Consider the following 21,629-nt stretch of genomic DNA (forward strand, 5'->3'; position numbering starts at 1 on the left):
CAATCGTTTAAACTGAGAAAATGTACAATTTTAAGAAAATAAGTTTTGAAATTGATGATGTTTTAAAAAAAGTTGGGACAGGGCCATGTCACCAGTGTAGCATCCCCTCTTCTTTTAACAAAGCTGTAAACATCTGGGAACTGGGAGAGGAATCTTGTCCAATTCTTGCCTGATATAGGATTCTAGCTGCTCAACAGTCCTGGATCTTCTTTGTCGTATTTTTCGTTTCAAAATGAGCCAGATATTTTCAATTGGTGAAAGGTCTGGACTGCGGGCCAGTTAAGCACCTGGACTCTTCTATTACAAAAACTTGCTGTTGTCACAGCTACAGTATGCAGTTTAGCACTCTCTTGCTGATATATGCCAGGCCTTCCCTGAAAAAGAGGCTGTCTGGATGGGAGCATATCCTGCTCTAAACTGGATAAATCTTTCAGCATTGATGGTGCCTTCCCAGATGTGCAAGCTTCCAATTCCATACGCACTAAAGCACCCCCCATGCAAGCCTTCGAACTGGGAACTGATAGCAAGAATGTCACATTTCAATCTGTCTGACCAAATAACAATTTTCCACTTTGCAACATTCCATTTTAAATGAGCTGTGGCAAGATGGCAGCGTTTCTGGATCATGTTCAGATATAGCTTCTTCATTGAATGTTGAGTGTTCACACACAGTCATTTTTTCCCGAGCCCATGCAGTGATATCCATCACAGAATCATGTCTGTTTTCAATGCAGTGCCACCTGAGGGCCAGAAGTTCACAGGCATCCAGTATTGCATTTCGGGAATTATCCCTTGTACAAAAAGATTTCTCCAGATTCTCAGAATCTTTTAATTATATGTAGATGGTGATATATTTAAAGTCTTTGCACTTTAACGTTCAAAAACATTATTCTGACATTTTTGACAATTTTAGACACAGCTTTTCAAAAAATTGGTGAACTTCTGCCCATCTTTGTTTTTTAGACACTCTGATTCTCTAAGATGCTTTTGTTTTTATACTTCAAGAGGAGCCCCAGTCTGGGAAAAAAAAAAAAATTAAAGTCAGCAGCTATAAATATTGTGGCTGCTGACTTTTACTATAAGGACACTTACCTGTCCAGGTATCCCGCGATATCGGCACCCGAGCCGATTATTCAGTCGGCTACGGGTGCAGGCACCAGCACTGCAAGGGAAACCGGCTGTGAAGCCTTTAGGCTTCACAGCTGGTCTCCTACTGCGCATGTGCTAGTTGCGATGAGCTTTCTGAATGGTCTCGCCATCTTCTGGGACCTGTGTGTGTCCCAGATGGCAGCGGAAGGGAAGGAAGAGGGGCCATAAATGCTTAGAGATTGTCGTGGCGATCTTTCCCGGAAGTGGGAGCGGGTGGTTTTGACCTCCCTCCCCCCAAAAAGTGCCCTTCCCCTTTTGGGTGGAGCTCCGCTTTAATCATGTTACTGACCTGTTGCCAATTAACTTAATTAGCTGTGAATTGTTCTTTCAGCTCTTCCTTGTTAGTACCACTTACTTTGCCAGCTTTTTGTTTCCCTTTTCCAACTTTTTTGACACATATTGCTGCCATCAAGTTCAAAACTAACTAATTTTTGTCTTTAAATTATATATTCTCTCAGTTTAAACATTAGATATGTTTTCTATCGCAAATAAAATATAGGTTTATGAGATTTTCAGATCATTGTTTTCTGTTTTTATGTAGATCTTACGCTGTGTCTCACTTTTTGGAATTGGGGTTATATTACAAAGTCTGACATTTGTCATGTTGTAGTGTTCTTGCTGTAGTGTTCAAAACTTGACAAAAATGTGTCATTTTCAAAATTAGATGATTTTACCCAAAACTGGAGAAAAGATTGAAACAGAGGTGTTGTTTCAAAAATGAAGCATTTCTTAGAGTGCTGATCATGTGTAAGCCTGTTCTTCATGGCATTTTGTGGTTTCTACCCTTAGGTAGGACTTTTTCTATTTTTAGAATGACAGTCTCACTTTTAAGTTACCAAGATCAGCTATCTACTAGAGACAAAAGAAGTTTCAGAAAGAACAAGTTTAACCACTTCAGCTCCAGAAGGTTTTACCCCCCTTCCTGACCAGGCCATTTTTTGCGATACGGCACTGCGTTGTTTTAACTGACAATTGCGTGGTCACGCGACACTGTACCCAAATAAAATTGATGTCCTTTTTTTCCCCCCACAAATTGGTGGTATTTTATCACCTCTGTGGTTTTTATTTTTGAAAAAAAATATATATTTTTTACTTACTGCTTTTAAAATATATCCAATAAAAAATGTAAAAAAAATCTACTTTCTTCATCAATTTAGGCCAATATGTATTCTTTCTACATATTTTTGGTAAAAAAAAATTCCAATAAGCATATATTGCCTGGTTTGTGCAAAAGTTATAGCGTTTAAAAACTATGGAATAGATTTAGGGACTCTTTTTTAATATCTTTTACTAGTAATGGCGTCGATCAGTGATTTTTAGCGGGACTGCGACATTGCAGCCAACAAATCTGGTAATAAGTGACACTTTTTTGGGGACCAGTGACACCAATACAGTGATCAGTGCTAAACAAATGCACTGTCACTTTACACATGACACTGGCAGGGAAGGGGTTAACATTGGGGCAATCAAAGGTTTAAATGTGTTCCCCCTATGAGTGCTTTCTAACTGCTAGGGGGTGCTTTGACTGAAGAAAAACAGAGATCCGTTTTTTTTGCTTAACAGAAACACGAGATCTCTCTGTCAGAAAGGCGGTCTGGCCTGTTTACTCTCTACGAGCGACCTCTGGGTTCCCAGTGGACACTGCGACCACCGGACTCCGCTGATTGGCTCCTGCTGTGTTCAACCACAGTGGGAGTGAGGCTCCGGCGGCATGCCCCAGAGCCAAAGAGGAAGAAGATCATGTACAGGTACGTGATTTTGCGCTTAAGAGCCGACTTCCCGCAGTATATGTACGTGGGGTGGTCCTTAAGCGGTTAAAATCTAAACATTATTACTATTTAGATGACTTTCCCTTCTCTGTAAACTGTGGGAAGGCACCCTGAATTAGCAACTTACTTTGATAATTCTTTCATTTCCTCATCATATAATTTCTTTCTCTCAGTTACTTCTTCTGGTAGGTATCGATAAATAAGTTCTTCTGTCAGAAGAGTCTTCTTATATGCTCTACTTGCAAGGTACTAGAGATTAAAAAAAAAAAAAATGTCAGGGTCAACATACTTCCAGATTTTTTTTATCTTTTGTGGTTCAAAGTGCAATAAATTACAACACTAGCATGCAACACAAGAGATTGCTCAAGATTAGTATAAATACAGTATGTATTAAACAAACAGGTTTCAAAGAAAACTATTCCAATAAGAGCTCTGACTTTAGCTGTAAGGGCTGGTCAATAAAGTACTTTTCAGCCTGTGTAATTACCGGTGGGCCACTAGCTTTTTATTTATATTTTTGGTGACATATCTACCAATTATTAAGGGTTCCTGGAGGATTTATAATACATTTTAGGATTTGAAAAATGCAACAAGAGTGTGGTAACACTTCTGTTGTGGCAGCAGAAGTGAAGCTTTAATCCAGGGGTGACCAACCTGCTGCCCACAGCTTGCATGCGGTCCAAGGCGGCTATGAATGTGGCCCAACACAAAATTATAAACTTACTTAAAAATGTTGATTTTTTTTTTTTGGGGTTGGGGGGGGGGGTGGGTGTTTGTAAAAATGCATTTACACCTAGTGAACACATGCTGCCAAAGAAAGATATGATAGTGTCTCTTTACTGGACTTTTATAAGTTTTATCTTCCCAAAGAAAAATATCCCACTCTTCACAATCACACACTATTCATGGCATCAGTTTTCAGCAGCACTGATATTTGTGAACAACTATACTCATGGATGAAGCACACGAAATGCTAAATTAGAACCAAAATTCCTGATGATCACTTTGAGAATTAATTTGAGAATTGCTACTACATCCATTGAGCCAAATATTGATGTGTTAGTTTATCAAAAACCGTGTCAAATTTTGCACTAGGTTTTATGTTGCCCTCTTTTACTTTTATAATAAAAAAATATTACATACAAAATAGGTATTGATTACTTATCGATATCAGTAATTGTTAACTTGTGATCTGCCTGACTTTTTTTGCTCATCAGCTAACCATATTAGTGTATTTTATGTGTGGCCCAAGATAATTCCTCTTCTTCCAATGTGGCCCAGGAAGGTCAAAAGGTTGACACCCGTGCTTTATACCTAGTATATACGGTAAAAAAAAAAAAAAAAAACGATCGACAAATACTGCTTTCAAAGTGATCAAACGATAATCTGATCGTTAGTACACAGCTTGCGAGAGCTGATCATGACAGTTCATGCAAAATTATCCAAAGGGACAAATATGAAATAATTTTCTCGTACGATACCAAAACAAATGATTTTCATTTAATCAGTACAGTATTCATCCGAAAAAAATCAGAAGACCAAGAACACACATGCTTGGAAAAGAAAGAATATAATGCAATAAAATGCAACACATTACATCACAAAGTTGTATTCTGTCGTATGAGAATTTTCGTAACTTTAGTAACCTATTGAAATTTATCAAATTGATATTGGAGCTAGGAGACTCTAATAAATGCACCACCTCCTTTAAATATGACCAAACAATATATATCCAAAGAGCACAAAGTTGGAGTTTTAAGGTGCAGAAAAATCAATCAAGAGCAAAAGTTACAAAAAAAAATAGAACATTTTATTACATAGACATTATAAAACAATTTATAAAATTTAGGCCATAACGACCCAGTGGTCAAGGTACTAAAGTGTGATTGCCTCTACATGTTTCACCACAAACGTGGCTTCTTTTGGAGCTTTTGTAGAACCTTGTTATTTAATATTAGCCACCTTTCTGTCAGTGCTGGGCTCAGCCCTTCCTTCTCTGAGCTGGCCGCTCAGCTGTCGGCTAATTGCTAGCTCCTTTCTCTCCACAATGACTCAGCTGTTGATGATCTGCTCGTCAGTCTTGCCTACTTAAAGCCGTCCAGCTCACTTCATCTCTGCCTTTGGTCACATCTCTGAGACTTTCTCCTGCGTTCCTGTTGAAGACTTGCTCGGCTGACTGACGTCCCTTCTGGCTCCTGATCCTGCTTGCTGTACTACTACGTTGATCTCTGGCTCTCTGACATTGGCATTGGCTGACTACCCGATCTGGTTACTGAACTCTGGTTATGTATTGAGTACGCTTACTTTGTTTACCTTTTTATTATTATTAACCTAGTGTGATTAACTGTGCTTCTGTCTCGGTCTGATTCATGGTTTCTGACACTTTCAGAATGGTCTTGATTCCAAATGATCCCCTAGACCCATCAAAAGGTTTTGGCACAGATGTTCCCCATAAAACCTTTTGATGGGTCTAGGGGATCATTTGGAATAAAGACCATTCTGAAAGGTGGAAAATATTAAATACCAAGGTTCTACAAAAGCTCCAGAATAAGCCACGTTTGTGGTGAAACATGTAGAGGCAATCACACTTTTGTACCTTGACCACTGGGCCATTATGGCCTAAATTTTATAAATTGTTTTATAATGTCTATGTAATAAAATTTTCTATTTTTTTTTTGTAAATTTTGCTCTTGATTGATCTTTCTGCACCTTAAAACCCCGACTTTGTGCTCTTTGGGTATATATTGTTTAGTAACCTATTGGCTTTTGATATAAGCCTACATGTAAAAAAAAAAAAAAAAAAAATGATCATCATTCGTCTGATATTCTCATTGTGTGTATGAGGCCTTAATCATAGAAATTATCACTGAAAAAAAAAGTACATTTTTGGAGATTGGTGTGGTAATGGTGGCTGTTACGTGACAATAACCCACATCCTCTCATTCTGAAAATGTTCTTTATGAAAATAATCTGTAAAATGACTGGACCAAAGAAACAGTTTAAACCACCCCTCTAACCCCCAACTAAAGAAATATGGAAAATATCAATTCTCTGGGATGCTGAACACTAAGCAAACCTGATTTTGAAGAAGATAAAGACCACTTGCGACAGTACTGTATGACCATGTAACAGTGACACGTTAATACATAATCTCTTATGGAATAACATCAATCATCTCACCTGAGAGAGGTTCTCTTTGCAAAGGGGGCAATGCGGATTGTGATCCAAGCAACGCTCAAGGCATTTGAGGCAGAATGTGTGTCCACATGGAGTGGCTACAGGCTCATAGAATAGCCTGCAACAGATGAAAGAGCAAATTTTAATGCAAGGATGTACTTTGGTTTCTTTTTAGTTTTGTGTATGCCATGTGACTAAAACCAGTTTTATAATACACATATTTCCGAGACCACATCATATAAAATGTTGTCAAAAGATCCCAAGTTTAAGCCACAAACTAGATATAATAATGTCCGCTATGTGTCTACAAATGTTTAGAACTAGGACTGTCTGTGTAACTTCCCAGCATGCAATCAGTTTTCAATGTAGGCTGAAGTATGAAAGGAAAATTTTTGGCTGCTAGGAAAAATGACAACCAGTCATCTTTTCGTTCTTTAGAAGCTCTGAAAAATAAGGCCCGCTACTAAGAACAAAGCAGCCTGGTCACTTTAATGCTCAATAAAGGAAACATGTACTGGGAAAATGGTATAGACTGCAATTGTTGACCTGAAATGCTACTTGTCTAGTTGGTTATGAATTCAGTATAAACTGCCTAACAAACCCAGAACAAGTATGCAATATGTGAAGTGATCCACATACCCATTATGGATCAGTCACTCATGGAGGTTGATTTACTAAAGACAAATATACTGTGCACTACAAGTGCACTTGGAAGTGCAGTTGCTTTAGCTTTGAGGGGAAGCTCTGAAATGAGGGGAAACTCTGCTGATTTATATCATCCAATCATGTGCAAGCAAAAATGCTGTTTTTTTTTTCATTTTCCTTGCATGTTCCCCTCAGATCTAGAGCAACTGCACTTGCAGTGCACAGACTATTTATTTGCCTTTAGTAAATCAACCGGATAATCATGATAGCCATGCAAATAGTACCTCCAAAAGGTCCACCATGGCAGTCTGTATATTTCCTTCAGTATAGGTTTCCGGATTTTTCACACCAACAGATCTCTGGTTATATAAAGCATATTTGGCACGGTTATACATAAATGCTTACGTATATGGTTAAATCAGAGGGTGGCACTGTTGTTTCACAAACAAACCGGATTACACAATCACTCATCTGTTAATGTATTAGTGTCTCATAAAAGTAACTTGATGAAATCATCTAAAAGGCAATCTTTTTTTTCTTTTTTTTTTTTTTTTTTTTATATAATTGTACTATCAAGGCAACAGCTTTCAAATATGGGACGGTTGCCTGTTTTGCTTTAACTTTGGCCTAATAACAGATTGCAGACTTTTCCTATTGGTGACTCATGCAAAATCGCCCTGACAGTCATGTCATCCTATTTTTCCATGAGATTAAACCCTCCAGAAACAGGCAAAAAAGACCGAGCCAAGCTATTACACTTTTTATCTAGCAAAATACTCTACTGATCACTGGAATTCAGTTTGTGAAAGACATAGTAAAGATACCTGTAATTCACATAGGGCACTACAGTATATTGGGCATTCATGAACATACCAATCAAAATTTATCTTGTAGGCCACTGCATCGTGTAGGGTGGTATCTGTGTGATGCAGAACTGGACAATCAGTTCCTCTGCATTACACAGGTTTCCACACACATGCCACCACTGTGATAAGTAAGCATTAACCTACTAATAGACTAAACCTGCTAAACATCTGAAAAGTCTATTTACACTTTTGCAGCCAAATTGGAATAAACCTTACTTTGTATTTGTTGCATGTTCCTATTCACACAGCATACCATTTTAAAAATGCAGCCTACATTTTTACTTACCTTAAGAGGTAATATCAAGGCTTGGGTGGTACAATGCATGTTGATGCATATTAAAATAAATCTGTCCCTCAGTCTGTCCCTTAATTGCACATTTAGTTTTCTAAAGTGCAATAGAAGCTGCCCATAGAGTCTATAAAAAAATTTTGCTCCAAATAAACAATTAAAAAAGGTAAGCACGATTTAAAAAAAAAACATGTATATTTAGTTATGCTATGTGAATAGAAACACATAACAAACAAACATACAGTGGGGGGGGGTTCCCAAATTGAACTGCAAACGTGGAAATACAGTTTAACTACTTACCGACCGGCCACTCTATATATACACGTCATTACTTTGAAGGTAGATATCTCGGTAATGGCAGCAGCTGCTGCCACAACCGAGGTATCCATCTTTAGGGCCGGCGGTTCTGTTTACGATAATGGTGGTCTCTGCGGCGGATTCGCTGCGAGATCACCGTTGTCGGCGGCGGGAGAGGTGCCACCTCCCTCCCACCGCTCTCCCGTGCCCTCCGCCGCTTACCGGAGCCGTCGTTAGCGGCAGAGGCGATTGGGACCTGTCATGTCCGTGGTATGGAGACAAGTGAGGAGAAGATGGCCCCCACCCGTCTCCATACCATAGGAGGGCGGAAGCGACGTCATGACATCAGCTCCACCCATACGTCTTAAAGGCATATTTTTTTGTTGTCATTTTTTCAAATGACATTTTTTTTTTTGCATTTAAGTCCAAATATAAGATCTGAGGACTTTTTGACCCCAGATCTCATATTTAAGAGGACCTGTCATGCTTTTTTCTATTACAAGGAATGTTTACATTCCTTGTAATAGGAACAAAAGTGATCCAATTTTTTTTTTTTTTTTAAACAGTGAAAAAATAAAGTAAAATAAGAAAACAAAAAAAAATTGTTTTTAAAGTGCCCTGTCCCGACGAGCTCGCGCGCAGAAGCGAACGCATACGTGAGTAGCGCCCACATATGAAAACGGTGGTCAAACCACACATGTGAGGTATCGCCGCGACCGGTAGAGTAAGAGCAATAATTCTAGCCTCCTCTGTAACTCAAAACATACAACCTGTAGAATTTTTTAAACGTCGCCTATGGAGATTTTTAAGGGTAAAATTTTGACGCCATTCCACGAGCGGGCGCAATTTTGAAGCATGTTGGGTATCAATTTACTTGGCGTAACATTATATTTCATAATATTAAAAAAATGGGCTAACTTTACTGTTGTCTTATTTTTTTTTTCAAAAAAGTGAATTTTTTCCAAAAAAAGTGCGCTTATAAGACCGCTGCGCAAATACGGTGTAAAAAAAGTATTGCACTGACCGCCATTTTATTCTCTAGGGTGTTTAAAAAATAAATATATATAATGTTTGGGGGTTCTAAGTAATTTTCTAGTAAAAAAAACTGTTTTAAACATGTAAACACCTAAAATCCAAAATGAGGCTGGTCCTTAAGTGGTCATTTTCCTTTTTAATAGGGAGCAGCAAGTCTGTTTTAATGTAAATGACTTTACTGATGTGTATTCCTAGTGTGTTCTACAGTATGTAATTACCTATGTACAAGGGGCAGGATCTTGGTCAACTTATCGCACTACTGAATGAAAAAACACATGAAGCATGAATTTTGATGATCAACCATCCTTACATATTTGAGCACCTAATCCATAGAAACAGAATTCGCTGATAACAGACACTTTTAAAGAGCAAAGTATACACATTGCCCATGGTCACTAATTACATTTTTAATTACTGACTAATGACATACAGGTTCTGTGATTTATTATATTCAGTTAGTGTTCTAGCTCATTGCAATAGAACATGTGTAACTCATATGTCTCTGAAATTAATAAGTCTGCAATTAATATGTCTCTGGAAGTGATGAAATGGCAACTATAGTACTGCTTGATCCATCAAATCATAAAGCAACAGGACTTGTATTTGCAAATAGTTCAAGTAATCACCAAAATCTTGCCACACAAGTGGAAAAAAAAAAGTTTTATTTTTTAATATTAATTGTTCATTATCCCCTTGGTAACCCTCATGCTGAGCATACATTATGCAATTTCCTTACTCAATTTCCTTATGATTTACCTTCAACTATGTAGAACAAGGGCCTGCCTGATTGCATACAGATTGAAAGTTTTTGGGTTTGAACTCATAATATATCGCTTTGGTAAATCTAAAGGAAAATTGTACAAGAAAATTGTATAAAGTATGGCCAGCCTTAGTTAAAAGCAGACCTTTTATGGAAAGCAGGCTATCCATTTTTTGCTAGTCCCCAACACAAAACCCATTTGTAAACAAACTGCTCGTGCAATTCTCTGTCCCAGCCTCCAATGTTTCCAGGAGATACAAGTGACGTCACAAGAGGTTGAAATACCTTGAGAATGCACTCATGTAATGGGCTATATTCTCACAGGATTGCGTATTCCAAGCTGTGTGACTGTTTGGTTTATTTACAAATGTTTTTTTTAAATAGCTATTTGGAAGGTCGGGGGCTGGCAAAACAGTGGACCTTCCATGAGTAATTGAAGGTCTGCTTTAAAGTGTCATTAAACCCTCCAGCTAAAAACAAATTTCCAATTCTCAATTTCGCAAAGCGAGAAAACAAAAAATGTAAACGTGCAAAATTCATATCCCTTGAAGAAGTCACATGATCTGTGACACAACGCATCGGGAGGAGCTGGTGACGTCATTTCCGGTGTCTCTGTACCCAGCAATAGCGGTGAGGAGGAGAGCCTCTTGTCCCTCTTGGATGTGATGTATACTCTGTTTTACCATGCTTTTTCCAAATGATATTCTTGTGAGTAGGACCATTGTTTTTTAATAAATTCATACCTTTTATATACAATTTTGTGCAATTAAATTTTTATTTTTCTCGCTTTGAGCTACGCTAGAGAGCAGCTGTTATCTCCATAACCCAGGATTTCTTTACCACAGCACAGTCCAGACGTTCTGAGTTTGGGATATCTCTAAAAGCACGATTAGACCCATTGGGGTTGCCCCCTAAGGTGAGCGGGCATTGCACCTGGTGATGGAGGTGGTGTCACTGTGTCACTGAAAATTTTCACAATTCGTTTGTTGGATGAACACGTTGATTAACACTTCAACAAGTCACTCTTATCATTGAAGAAGACTTTATTAATTTATTTAGTTATTCATGCATTTATTATATAATAATTTCTTTATTTTTTTACTGATGGGATTCTGTGCAATATATCTTTGATACACTGTGCATATGCATTTTATTCACATTTGTATTATAGAAGTTTTTTGGACCTGGGTTGGAACAAACGCACTATTACTCAATTAATTAATCTCCTCATACTATAACTCCCAAGATTTTTGTGCTTGCATACTCCAATTTACAAGCATGCCTGTTAGCTTTTTTTCTGCTATGCTCATACATGGGAGGGCCAGTGATGAATGGGCTGGATCACACATTGCAAAGTTTTTTATGTGCCGACGCTGGGTGTGTAAACATGTAAGTATGTAGTCCATAGCAGGAACACACAGATGAGGTTGGCTACATTCAACACAAAATAGGACCATGTAGAGCCAGCATAGCCACCCTACTACTTTACATTGCAGCAAAGTGACATTTCTTCAGTGTTGTCACATGAAAAGATATAATGAAATATTTCCAAAAATGTGAGGTGTGTACTCACTTTTGTGAGACACTGTGTATAATATATATATATATATATATATATATATATATATATATATATATACACACACACATACACACACACACATCAGTGTTTTGCCTTGCATGGCTATTTTAATGTGAATGGGTTGTTTTACAAGGTAAGGATTTATTAATACTTTAAGTATTTCTAACAATAGAATAGCCTATAGGCGTCTACTGCTTGGATTTTATATTTTCAGTGGCCTAACTATCTGACCAATGAATGGGAAGCCTTTCATAGGTCCGAGAGTTATTGGGCTGTTTAATCTTGCCTTTGTTTTGTATGTACCCAGTTCTTTAACATGCTGGACCAAAGTCGGATTATTGTATTGTACATTGCTGCTATGTTATTGTTGTAAAAATTACCAATAAAAACCATTGGAAAAGATTAGCCTATAGGCTTATCATGTTTTTCTTTACATTTTATATGTACTTTCCTGACCACCAAGATTTCAAAAAGAAATAAGGGTTTAGGCATACCTCATGCAGAGGGAGCACTCAAAATCAGAAGCATCCACCAGATCCAGAGAGATGGTTCTCATTTGTGACTGTGAGGCAGACTCTTTCCAACGGGACTCAACATCTGGGAATTAAAGCATCAATTAATAAAAAACAACTTTTACTTGCTATACTTCACTATAAACTCACTGCAATGCTCATTTTGTGCTCCTAAACTTTGTGGTGTAATATTGGGGCTAAAATGTGGCGCTAGGCGTCTTCTTAACAGTGTCCATACTGTAATATTGTTAAACTTTTCAGCTTCCTGGCTAACATGTTATTTTGAAAAAATAGGTGAAAAGATATGTTTATTGCCAGTCTAGTAAGCCCATACAACCATGTTCAATGCTCCTTGGCAGACTAATATGAAGTGAATTACTGCAGGTATTTCTGTTTCTTACCATTTTTGATAACTTTGGCAGGGAGCTCATTTTGGTGAAGGTCCTCTGAGGTGCTGAGACGCTTCCTCTTCAATCCTACTTCCGGAAGGCAAGAGAGGTCACTTCCCAGAGTCTTTGTTACCTTTTCATCAGGCAGGTCACATATTTCAGGACTGTCAGTGAAATCTTTTATTGAAAACTCATCAGACTTTGGAAATGTAGCTTTGGTTAGTCTGAACACTGAGTCCTGCAGATAAAACAAACTTTGGACGTTAGAAGCACTATGATCATAAGGCCTCATGGACACTGGCCTCTTTCTGCTGCTCCCAGGGGCGTTTGCCGTTTTTTTTTTTTTTCCTGCCTCTAAACACCCATAAATGTTAGCTTATATGTCCATGCACACATAGGCATTTAGAAGAGTAGGGGTGTTTAAAGGCAGAAAAAAAACCAAAAAAGTGCATCCAGAGCAGCAGAGTTTTGGCAGAACAAAAATACTTGAAATGCCTAAACGTGTGTAAAAGCATCTAACACATTACACGAGTTTACAAACCACAATTGTTTTTTTCTGCTAAAACTCTTTTGCCAGGAGGAAAGACGTCAAGGAGCGCTAGCAAAACATCCAGTTTGCATGAGGTGGTTTGCCAATCCCCAATAACAAAACATGAAATCTGCTCATTATAAATGCACACTGCTGACTTGGTTATATATCAATTACAAAATGTGCCAAGTAATGAGACGCTGCAGTGTACATGTCAAGGCAGAAATCCTTTTTTCTTCTGAGTTTGGATAGCGTGGAGATGGATTGGAACTCCAGTGAGGTTTAACAACTAAACTTAGAAAAAAACAGCACTCCAACTCAACTTCCAAGATGAATGTTTGCCGAAGTCTCATATCAGTAATGTTTTGAGGATATGCAGACACAGAGTCTGTGTACACTTGAAACATTGGTGTTTCTACTGATATGGAACTTCAGCAAACAGTCATCTTGGAAGTTCAGTTGGAAGACAGAATATTTTCTATGTTTGGATTTGGACTGTCTGACTGTTTAGTCAAGCACCCACCCCTACAGACGTGTTATATGAGGTTTGTGGAGAGTGGTTTTATGTAGTAGAGGTTTTTTACTACTATCTGGTGTTACTGTTAAGCTAGCCATAGACAGTTTGAATCTCGGCCAGTTACGCAGGGACCAGACGAGATTTGAACCATGTATCGGCAGGCTGATTGTACCCAAGTTGATCCTTCGCTTGACTTGGGTGCAACAAGCATGTCAGATGTTTCATGTGATTACTGCCAGCGGCGATAGCTGCTAGCAATAATTACTGTGTGTTCTCCTGGCAGGGACAGCTCCCCGTGTCTATTCACCTGGAGAACATAATGGCTCCGCAGGAGGGATTCCCCCATTAACATTGACTGTGTTGATGGTCGAATCAAGAGATTTACTTTCCTGCAACCATTGAGAAAATCGCACCATCTATGGCCGGCTTTAGTTTGTCAGAATGAGATTTTTCCTCACTCTCTGATTTTCTGGTAACAGCTTCACCAGAGAAAATAAACAAAGACGATAAGTGACATCACTTTAGAATTTTTCTTTATGGTAAAAGTCCACTGAACAATAAAAAAAATGTATTGAAATATATACACCCCAGCAAGGTGACCCCACTTCATATGGGTCAGTACTAGCTATGGACTGGCATTAAAAAGTAGCCCTGCCACATAAAGCACTTCAGCCCATGTCTGTGGGTGAGACAAATTCTGCTGGTAATTATTATAGGGTTCCCACTACCAACCAGTACAGCACAGAGGTCAAAGAAATAGTTTAAGCTGCAGACAGTTCATTGTTGAATGAGGCCGAGCTTGAGCTTAGCTCACATATATTATTATCCAGACAAGCTCTTTTGGCATCTATCAAGAGTTGCCAGACTACCAAGTCCGGGGCTTGTTCCAATGTATCTTAAGCTGACCATACATGGATCGAAATTTGGTCAGTTCAGGAAGGCATGTATGGGTAGGAAAGGACCCATGTATGGGCAGGCTGGCTGTACACAAGTCGATCTATCAATCGACTTGTATGCAACCATTCTGTCAGCTTTTTCCCAAATGATCAGTGCTGCTGACTATAGTTGGCAACACTGATCATTGGATTCTGACGGTGGGGAAAGCTCCCTGATGTCAGAATACAATACCACAGCAGGAGGGATTCCCCCATCCCTACTGAATGAGTGAATGGGGAATTTGGATTATTTTTTTCGTTCAAACCACTGGTTAAATGAAAAAAAAAATGATCAATGTAAGAGCTGCTTTAACTACATAGCTTACATTTATAAAGGTAAGCATTGTAAACAGCATGGGCAATATTTACAAGCTATGTTAGGGAGAGAGGTGTCAAATCAGCAACAATCATAAGATGTCAGTCTAATAGTAATGTATTAATGGTCTTCAGTGCCCCTTGACAAACTGGCATAAGGTGCCACATTTTGGGCATTTTTAATTCCTAGCATGCATCACGGCTTTGGCGGGGATTTCAATATTATGAAAGTATTATGATGTTATTAAAATATTTATAAACCCAATACCAAAAATGTAACATATTGCAGCTTACCAGTCTTTAGATGTGATGGCTGATTGGTTTTCTTTTTTCAGGCTAACATTTTCTGCAAGTATAGAAAAATACCTGTTGATCCTGATAGAATCCAGTGTCCTTGTAACATCCTGTGCATTGAACTGAAATCTCAAACAATGCTTTTAGCTTTTCAAGCTATCTCAGTAAACTACACAACCCTTCCTCCTAGGTTCTAAGACGGGGAGGTGTTCTGTAGTTATAACACACTTCCTGTTCTAGGGTGAAAACATGGCTTCTCCACAGATACAGTACAGTGAGTGAGTGTTGTCACCCTAGGACAGGAAAGGGCATTACTGGCAGGATCACCAGGTAAAAATAAAGGGAAAGAGCCTGAAAAAAAAAAAGAAAGAAGAAAGAAAACCAATGCAGCCACCACATCTAAGGACTAGAAAGCTGTAATATATTACATTTTTCTGCTTGGGTTTAAATAAACTTTAATCGTGGCTAGTCTCAGTTACAGAGCTAAATATTTGCAGAGAAGAGGGTAGAGATAAACCAAAAATGTGCAAAATGTGCAACTTTGTGCATATTTTTCACTAATTTAATCCAAATGCAATTTGTGTTAGGTGGATTTATCACAAGGTTTATAGTAACAAAATACATAAATATCAAACAAAGGTAGACTAGCCAGTTATATCAACTATTTACAGATAAAATTTGCAAAATTACATATTAGGGAAAACAATACTCTACCTTAGACCCTCCTGGCAGAGGCACATCATCCGAAGAAGAAAAGTTGGAGCTATTTAAGAAGACCGGCTTCAGTCTAGTGTAAGGTGTGGGGGCACGAGCTGAGAAATTGGCTTGTACATTCTCAAAGGCTGGAAACAGCATCTCACACATTAACTGGAAAAAGATTAAACACATTTTAATTACCGTATATACTCGAGTATAAGCAGAGTTTTTCAGCACATTTTTTTTGTGCTGAAAATACGGGGCCCCAAAGTCGGTTCGGAAAATGTCATTCTGTGCTGCAGAAAAGTGCTTGACATTTTCAAAACCGACTTTGGAGCCCCGTATCTCGGGGCCAGTTGGTGCTAGGAATATGTTGTAGTGCTAGTTCCACTGGGTTTGCACACCAAATTTGGGGTTCCTAGCACCAAGTGGCCCCGAGATACGGGGCCCCAAAGTTGGTCAACTGTGTGCATCTGTCATTTCGGGACCCTTTGGGTCCAGAGACCCCAAATTTTGGCTGCAGCTAGGGGGCATCTAGGAACCCTTAACTACCGAGTTTGCAGTTCGGGGGAGCTATGGCTGCAAATGGGCACAGTGAGGCATGCAAATGGGCACAGTGGGGCTGCAAATGGGCATTGTTGACCTTCTTTTCCACTTACAGTAGCTGCGCATTTCTCACCCTAGGCTTATACTCGAGTCAATAAGTTTCCACAGTATTTTGTGGTAAAATTAGGTGCCTCGGCTTATACTCGAGTATATACGGTAGTAATATTTTATTATTCACAATCTGCTTAGGATGAAAAAAAGATGCTTGACCATGAGAAAACCCTGTCCTTAGTGAAGTGTATTCCAGGTTCTATAGTTCTTATTTCTTTATATGTGTAGACCAATGGAGCAGAGGGAAACGTGAGAATAGTTTTTAAACTACAGTCAATACGGCCTTCAAATTATCAGGGTATGTTTGCCTCTGCTTTATTCTCCACAGATGTGATCAAGTTTCCTATAGACTCGACTGGAGGCAGTAGCTTAAGAAGATTAGTTCAAAGGCCAGAGGTCCAAGAAGTGTTACAGAAATTCCAAACAGCAGCTTAAAGGATCTGGGACTGGAAGTGTTTAGCGTAATATCCATGTTTCACTCAGTTCTCCATGCTTGCTAGTTTAAACTGTCACCAGTGGAGTGGAGCTGTAAAAAACTGTCATAAAACCATCTGTTCCTCATGGAGTAGTTTCTACCTATAGTCACTCAGAACCTATGATCCTACTAGTATGTCTGCTTTATTTACCAACTTCTACATTATGCATATCTCTACTCCCCTTCATGATTTCTACAGAAGTATATTCGTATCATTGTATGCAATAAAGTGTAAAGCAGGGTATACATGGACCGAAAGTTGGCCTAATTTTGCTCTGTCTCAACTGCTGCCTTGTCAACAAAAGCCTGTCTAATAACTCACTTTTGTTGAATGGTCCTGCTGGAAAACCAGCATTCAATAGAAATCCTGCATTTGATGAAAAACCAGCATTCGATCAATGCTTGAGCGCCCGCTGCTTGAATAAACAAAAAGAAAAGCTGTATACTCTGCAATAATTTTATGTCAACTTCATTTTTTAGTAAAAGTGATTTTCTATGGGTCTGTGTTTGCCTTACTGCATTCAACTGCATTTCTGGCAGTAGAAACATTTGTATCTGTTTGGCCAAATTTCATCCAGCCACAGATTAGCTGAGGCATTTTTGGTTACATTTTGGGACACTGATCTTTGTGATAACATCTCTTATCTTGTGTTTCTCAAGGAAGCCAGCAGCATCTTTGATGACTATCGCCTGTGTAAACATACAGTTTAATTTGTGGTTTTTAGTGCGAAATGTGGCTTTCTTTTATTCTTTTTTATATAGTCAGACTGCATTGCACTCTGGTTTTGAAGAAAAATTTTCTCCCCTCAATGGAAGCTAATATTTGTTTAATTTTATGTCATACATGTGTATTTTTAGTAGCAACCTCTTCTTTATAATCATTTTCAAATGTGTTATTTTAAACTTCTACTCCAGCAGTGGCATCCCGTCCATTAGGGGCACAGCCCCCCCATCCATGCGTCTGGCCCCCAAATCTACATGCAGGGCGCTGGATGCATGAATTACAATGGGGTTTTTTTGTTTTGTTTTTTGAAGCACGTGATTAAAGCGAGAGGCTCTAATAGGCTTGAAAAAAGGGTGGGCTCCGGGCGCAGAGCACTGCGTTCTGAGCCCACCCAGTTATGTGATAATAGCGAATTAATATTTGCTATTGTCACGCTGATTCTCCTCCCAGCCAATCAGGAAGCGGGTCCTGAGACCCGTCATCCGATTGGCTGAAAGGACAGGCGATCCTATTGGCCGCCTAAGAGGAGACGCATGGCCACTGTGAGGAGATGAACGAGAAGCCGCCACCCGTGGGGAAGCGTTGCCCGCTTGATGGGGTAAGTGCGGGGCCAGCCAACCGACCTGTTGGGGGGTGGGGAGGTTGGGAGGTACGATTGACCTGAATGACTGATCCACGGGTGGAGGGGGGGATGGGGGTGCGGGTGACCTGATCGACGGGTGGGGGGGGGGGATTGGGGGATGGTGGGTGTGGGTGCATTATTTGCCGCCCCCCCCCCAAAAGAAAAAAAAAAAAAAAAACACCAGCCGTCACTATACTCCAGCCTTGACGAAAGGGGATTTTGTGATCAACTAAAAAAAACTTTTGACTCCTAATGATTTTTCATTTGGTGCTCTCTTTGACCTAAACTTATATTTCTCAACTATGTCCTCTCCTGGGGGAGCCCTATCTTCACGATGAACTACCTAATACAGGCCAATTGGACTCAAAAAATTACTTTGTCCACATTTTGCTAACCTGTTAAAATCCGCATTCAGTGCCCCATTAGTGCAATGTTTTGGATTATCGTGTAATTATCGTGGTGCATTAACAGTGTTTCATATTAACAGTGTTTCATTTTGTTCATACAGTACCATTATGGCTCAGTTGAGATGCTGCAATACTAATTCTTAGCTGCAGTGTTCCAGTTAAAATTGGACATTTTAGCTGGAGGTCTAAAGTAAAAAGGGGTGGTGGGGGCAGGTGCCTCTGTATAGCTACAAGGAAACGTCTCCTATAAAACCTTATATCATCTATGTAAAGGAGCTCAGGAATAGTTTTGAAAAAAAAATCAAGTTGGCAGCTACAGATGTATTTTTCACACATCAGAAGGCACAGTATGACAATATGGTAAGCCCTGACTGTGCCCTTTCATGTAGGCATAAACAGAACCCTTGAATGGTAAAATAATGGGCAGACATGCAAGACAATCAAAATATCTAGAAAAGGTTTGCATGGAGTTACTAGTACAGGATGATGTTTCTTCATCACCCACATTTTCCAATAATAAAGCTTACTTTGAATTATGTAAGAAAACAGACATAAATTACAAATCTACACCAAATTGATATACAATAAAAAGACGTTTAAATGTACACTTCTGCTTATACAGAGTAGGTGCTGAGGATTTACAACAATAAAAAAGCACCATCTGAATGGCAGAAATGCTTCAGATAAACATGATTCTAAATATGCTTTGCTGGCCATTAAAATATAATATCATCAACAATTTAGGGATGAACGCTACATTTTTTTACCCCCCAAAAAACCTTTTTGACTGGGCCAGTTTTTTATCAGACAACAAGAAAATAGAACTATACCACTTAAGGGTTCCATGAGCATAAACATACAAGAAAAAGTGGTTGACCTACTAGATGCCACCTAATATTGTCTCTTGCTTTAGTTAAGATCACTGCATAAGAACTGTACATTAGCTCTACTACAAACAGTCTACATATAGGGGCTCAATAATACTTTTGGTCTTACTGGCTTCCTAAAACCTCCTTCTGGGAGGAAACAAGCAAGCTGGGCATTGACGGGTTGCATGTTAGCTAGTAGAGGCATTTATCATAAATGATTTGCAGGGATTTGATGTCAGCTAGCAAATTCCTGATACCACTCTATAATTTAAAGGGACAAACCATATTCCCATCGAACATGTTCTTGGAGTAGGCTGAGAAACCAAGCGGGTGCGACAACCAGCTGGGAACTAGTGACATCACTGATCAGTGTACATATTTGCCAGCATACCATGGATCCTCAAATAAGGACCTAACCCTTTTTTTCAAATATGCCACATCACAATGATAAAGAGCAATGTTTTGGGTCATGCAGGGCCCCTTCGTCATCTCATGCCTGATGAAGGGGGAACGCACAGTCTCAAAATATTATCATTTTGATGAGTGAAAGCGTTTGTTGAGTGAAAGCGTTTGCCCATTATTTGAAGATTCATGGTATGATGGTAAATTCTGGAGCCATCTAGGAGGGCTCATATAAAAGGGGCACTACATTAGCACTACATCATTATATGTACAGTTTAGTTGGTTAGGTCTTCTGCTGGATTCTTATACATTATGGGAACTTAACTGGTGATATCACTCTGCAAGAGGTCTTGGCACTGTTTCCAGCCATCTTGCAGATTTCAGTGTTCCTATCCACTTTGGGTTGTTTCCACCCCACCTGTTGCATTCTCCATAGTATAAAATATAACAGAAATCCAGCAGGAAGAGTGGGATCTCTTACAAATCCCTGCAGTAGGTATGCTGACCTGGGAATTCAAGCAAAGAGATGTCACTGCTAGCATCCCTAAGAGATACAAGAAAAAGTTAGATGTTCTAACACCCCAGCATCCACTGAATGTCATTTTTGTGTAGACACATCTTTTCCTTCAACATTTTTCAAAGAACAAGTGGTAAAGAATAAGTCAATTCGTTAAAAAGGTAAAGATACAGAAGGAAAACATGGTGAAAATATGCACTGCTATATAGATCTATATAAAGCACGGATATGAAAGGATGTATAGAATAATACCTTTTGCGCTTCTGACTTTACTGAGCTCCATTCAGGATTTAAGGCAACACAATACAGAAACTCCTTCAAAGACTCCTCCATCATTCCCAGTCCAGACAGAGCTTGCGCTTTCACGTAATGCCCCTATACACACAGCAAAGTGACATACTTTAGAAGCAATTAACCAAACATCTTGTACCATGATTTTTAAAAATAATCCTGTTAAACTGGAACACAGGATTACATTAACGGTAAACTAAATGATGTTCTCTAGAGACATAAAAAGTACTAATGAGCTCTTGCTTTTCAAAAGGATATAGGTCTCAGAAAATAAAATGAAAAGGTGGCATGTGGTCCAGAGGAGGAGCAGGAGACTTGGTATTGGCATCAACTATATGCATACATTATAATGACCATGCAAAATAGAGGGTTAGCCGAGTCATGTATAACTCAGCTAACTAGTTAAAATAGTGTATGTAACTATGCATGCTTTCCCATAGAGTTTCCTACATGCTGTGTCAGACAAGCTGTAGGACCAAGCTTCCTCTGTGACACCTAGGTTTCCCAGCTGCTGTGCAGGCCACACAGCAGGGCCTGGCATTATCTATGACCAACTGACTTGATCTCTGCTGGCTGCACATAGACTTTCCACATCCCCCTTTAAGTATGCAATTAGGGCTTGACAAATTTTCTTTGAATTTAGGAGCCAGCTAAAAAAGTTCGTTTTTTTTTTTTTTAACTAAAATGTTTTATTTAATTGGGGGCCGGGCAGCTGTCTCATTCGGTTGTGGGGCTGCTGGGAGGGACAGCTTTCTTACTGGGTGGTTTCAGGAGATGCTTGTCCCTTTGGGGCTGGAGTTTTTGGTTTGTGTTGTGGTGTGTGGCATACTGTGTGGGGCTAGGCTCTGCTCATCTCCTTGCTGGCCTCCAGCACCGTGGGGGGGTGGGCCATGGTGCAGGCAGATTGGC

At 39.2% G+C, this 21,629-nt stretch overlaps 1 protein-coding gene across 3 annotated transcripts in view; it reads right to left on the reverse strand.

The window, feature by feature from the left end:
* LONRF2 (LON peptidase N-terminal domain and ring finger 2) overlaps positions 1-21,629 on the reverse strand; it is a 103,117-nt gene that overhangs the window by 18,107 nt on the left and 63,381 nt on the right. For all 3 annotated transcript variants that reach the window (XM_073614723.1, XM_073614724.1, XM_073614725.1), the window contains exons 3-8: positions 20,682-20,804; positions 15,775-15,927; positions 12,483-12,708; positions 12,064-12,166; positions 6,099-6,213; positions 3,046-3,167 (exon numbers count right to left, since the gene is read on the reverse strand). In XM_073614723.1, the coding sequence (XP_073470824.1) occupies positions 3,046-3,167; positions 6,099-6,213; positions 12,064-12,166; positions 12,483-12,708; positions 15,775-15,927; positions 20,682-20,804 (842 nt within the window). The remainder of the gene's footprint in view (positions 1-3,045; positions 3,168-6,098; positions 6,214-12,063; positions 12,167-12,482; positions 12,709-15,774; positions 15,928-20,681; positions 20,805-21,629) is intronic.

Source organism: Aquarana catesbeiana, linkage group LG02 (assembly GCF_042186555.1).
Source record: "Aquarana catesbeiana isolate 2022-GZ linkage group LG02, ASM4218655v1, whole genome shotgun sequence".
NCBI lineage: Eukaryota > Metazoa > Chordata > Amphibia > Anura > Ranidae > Aquarana > Aquarana catesbeiana.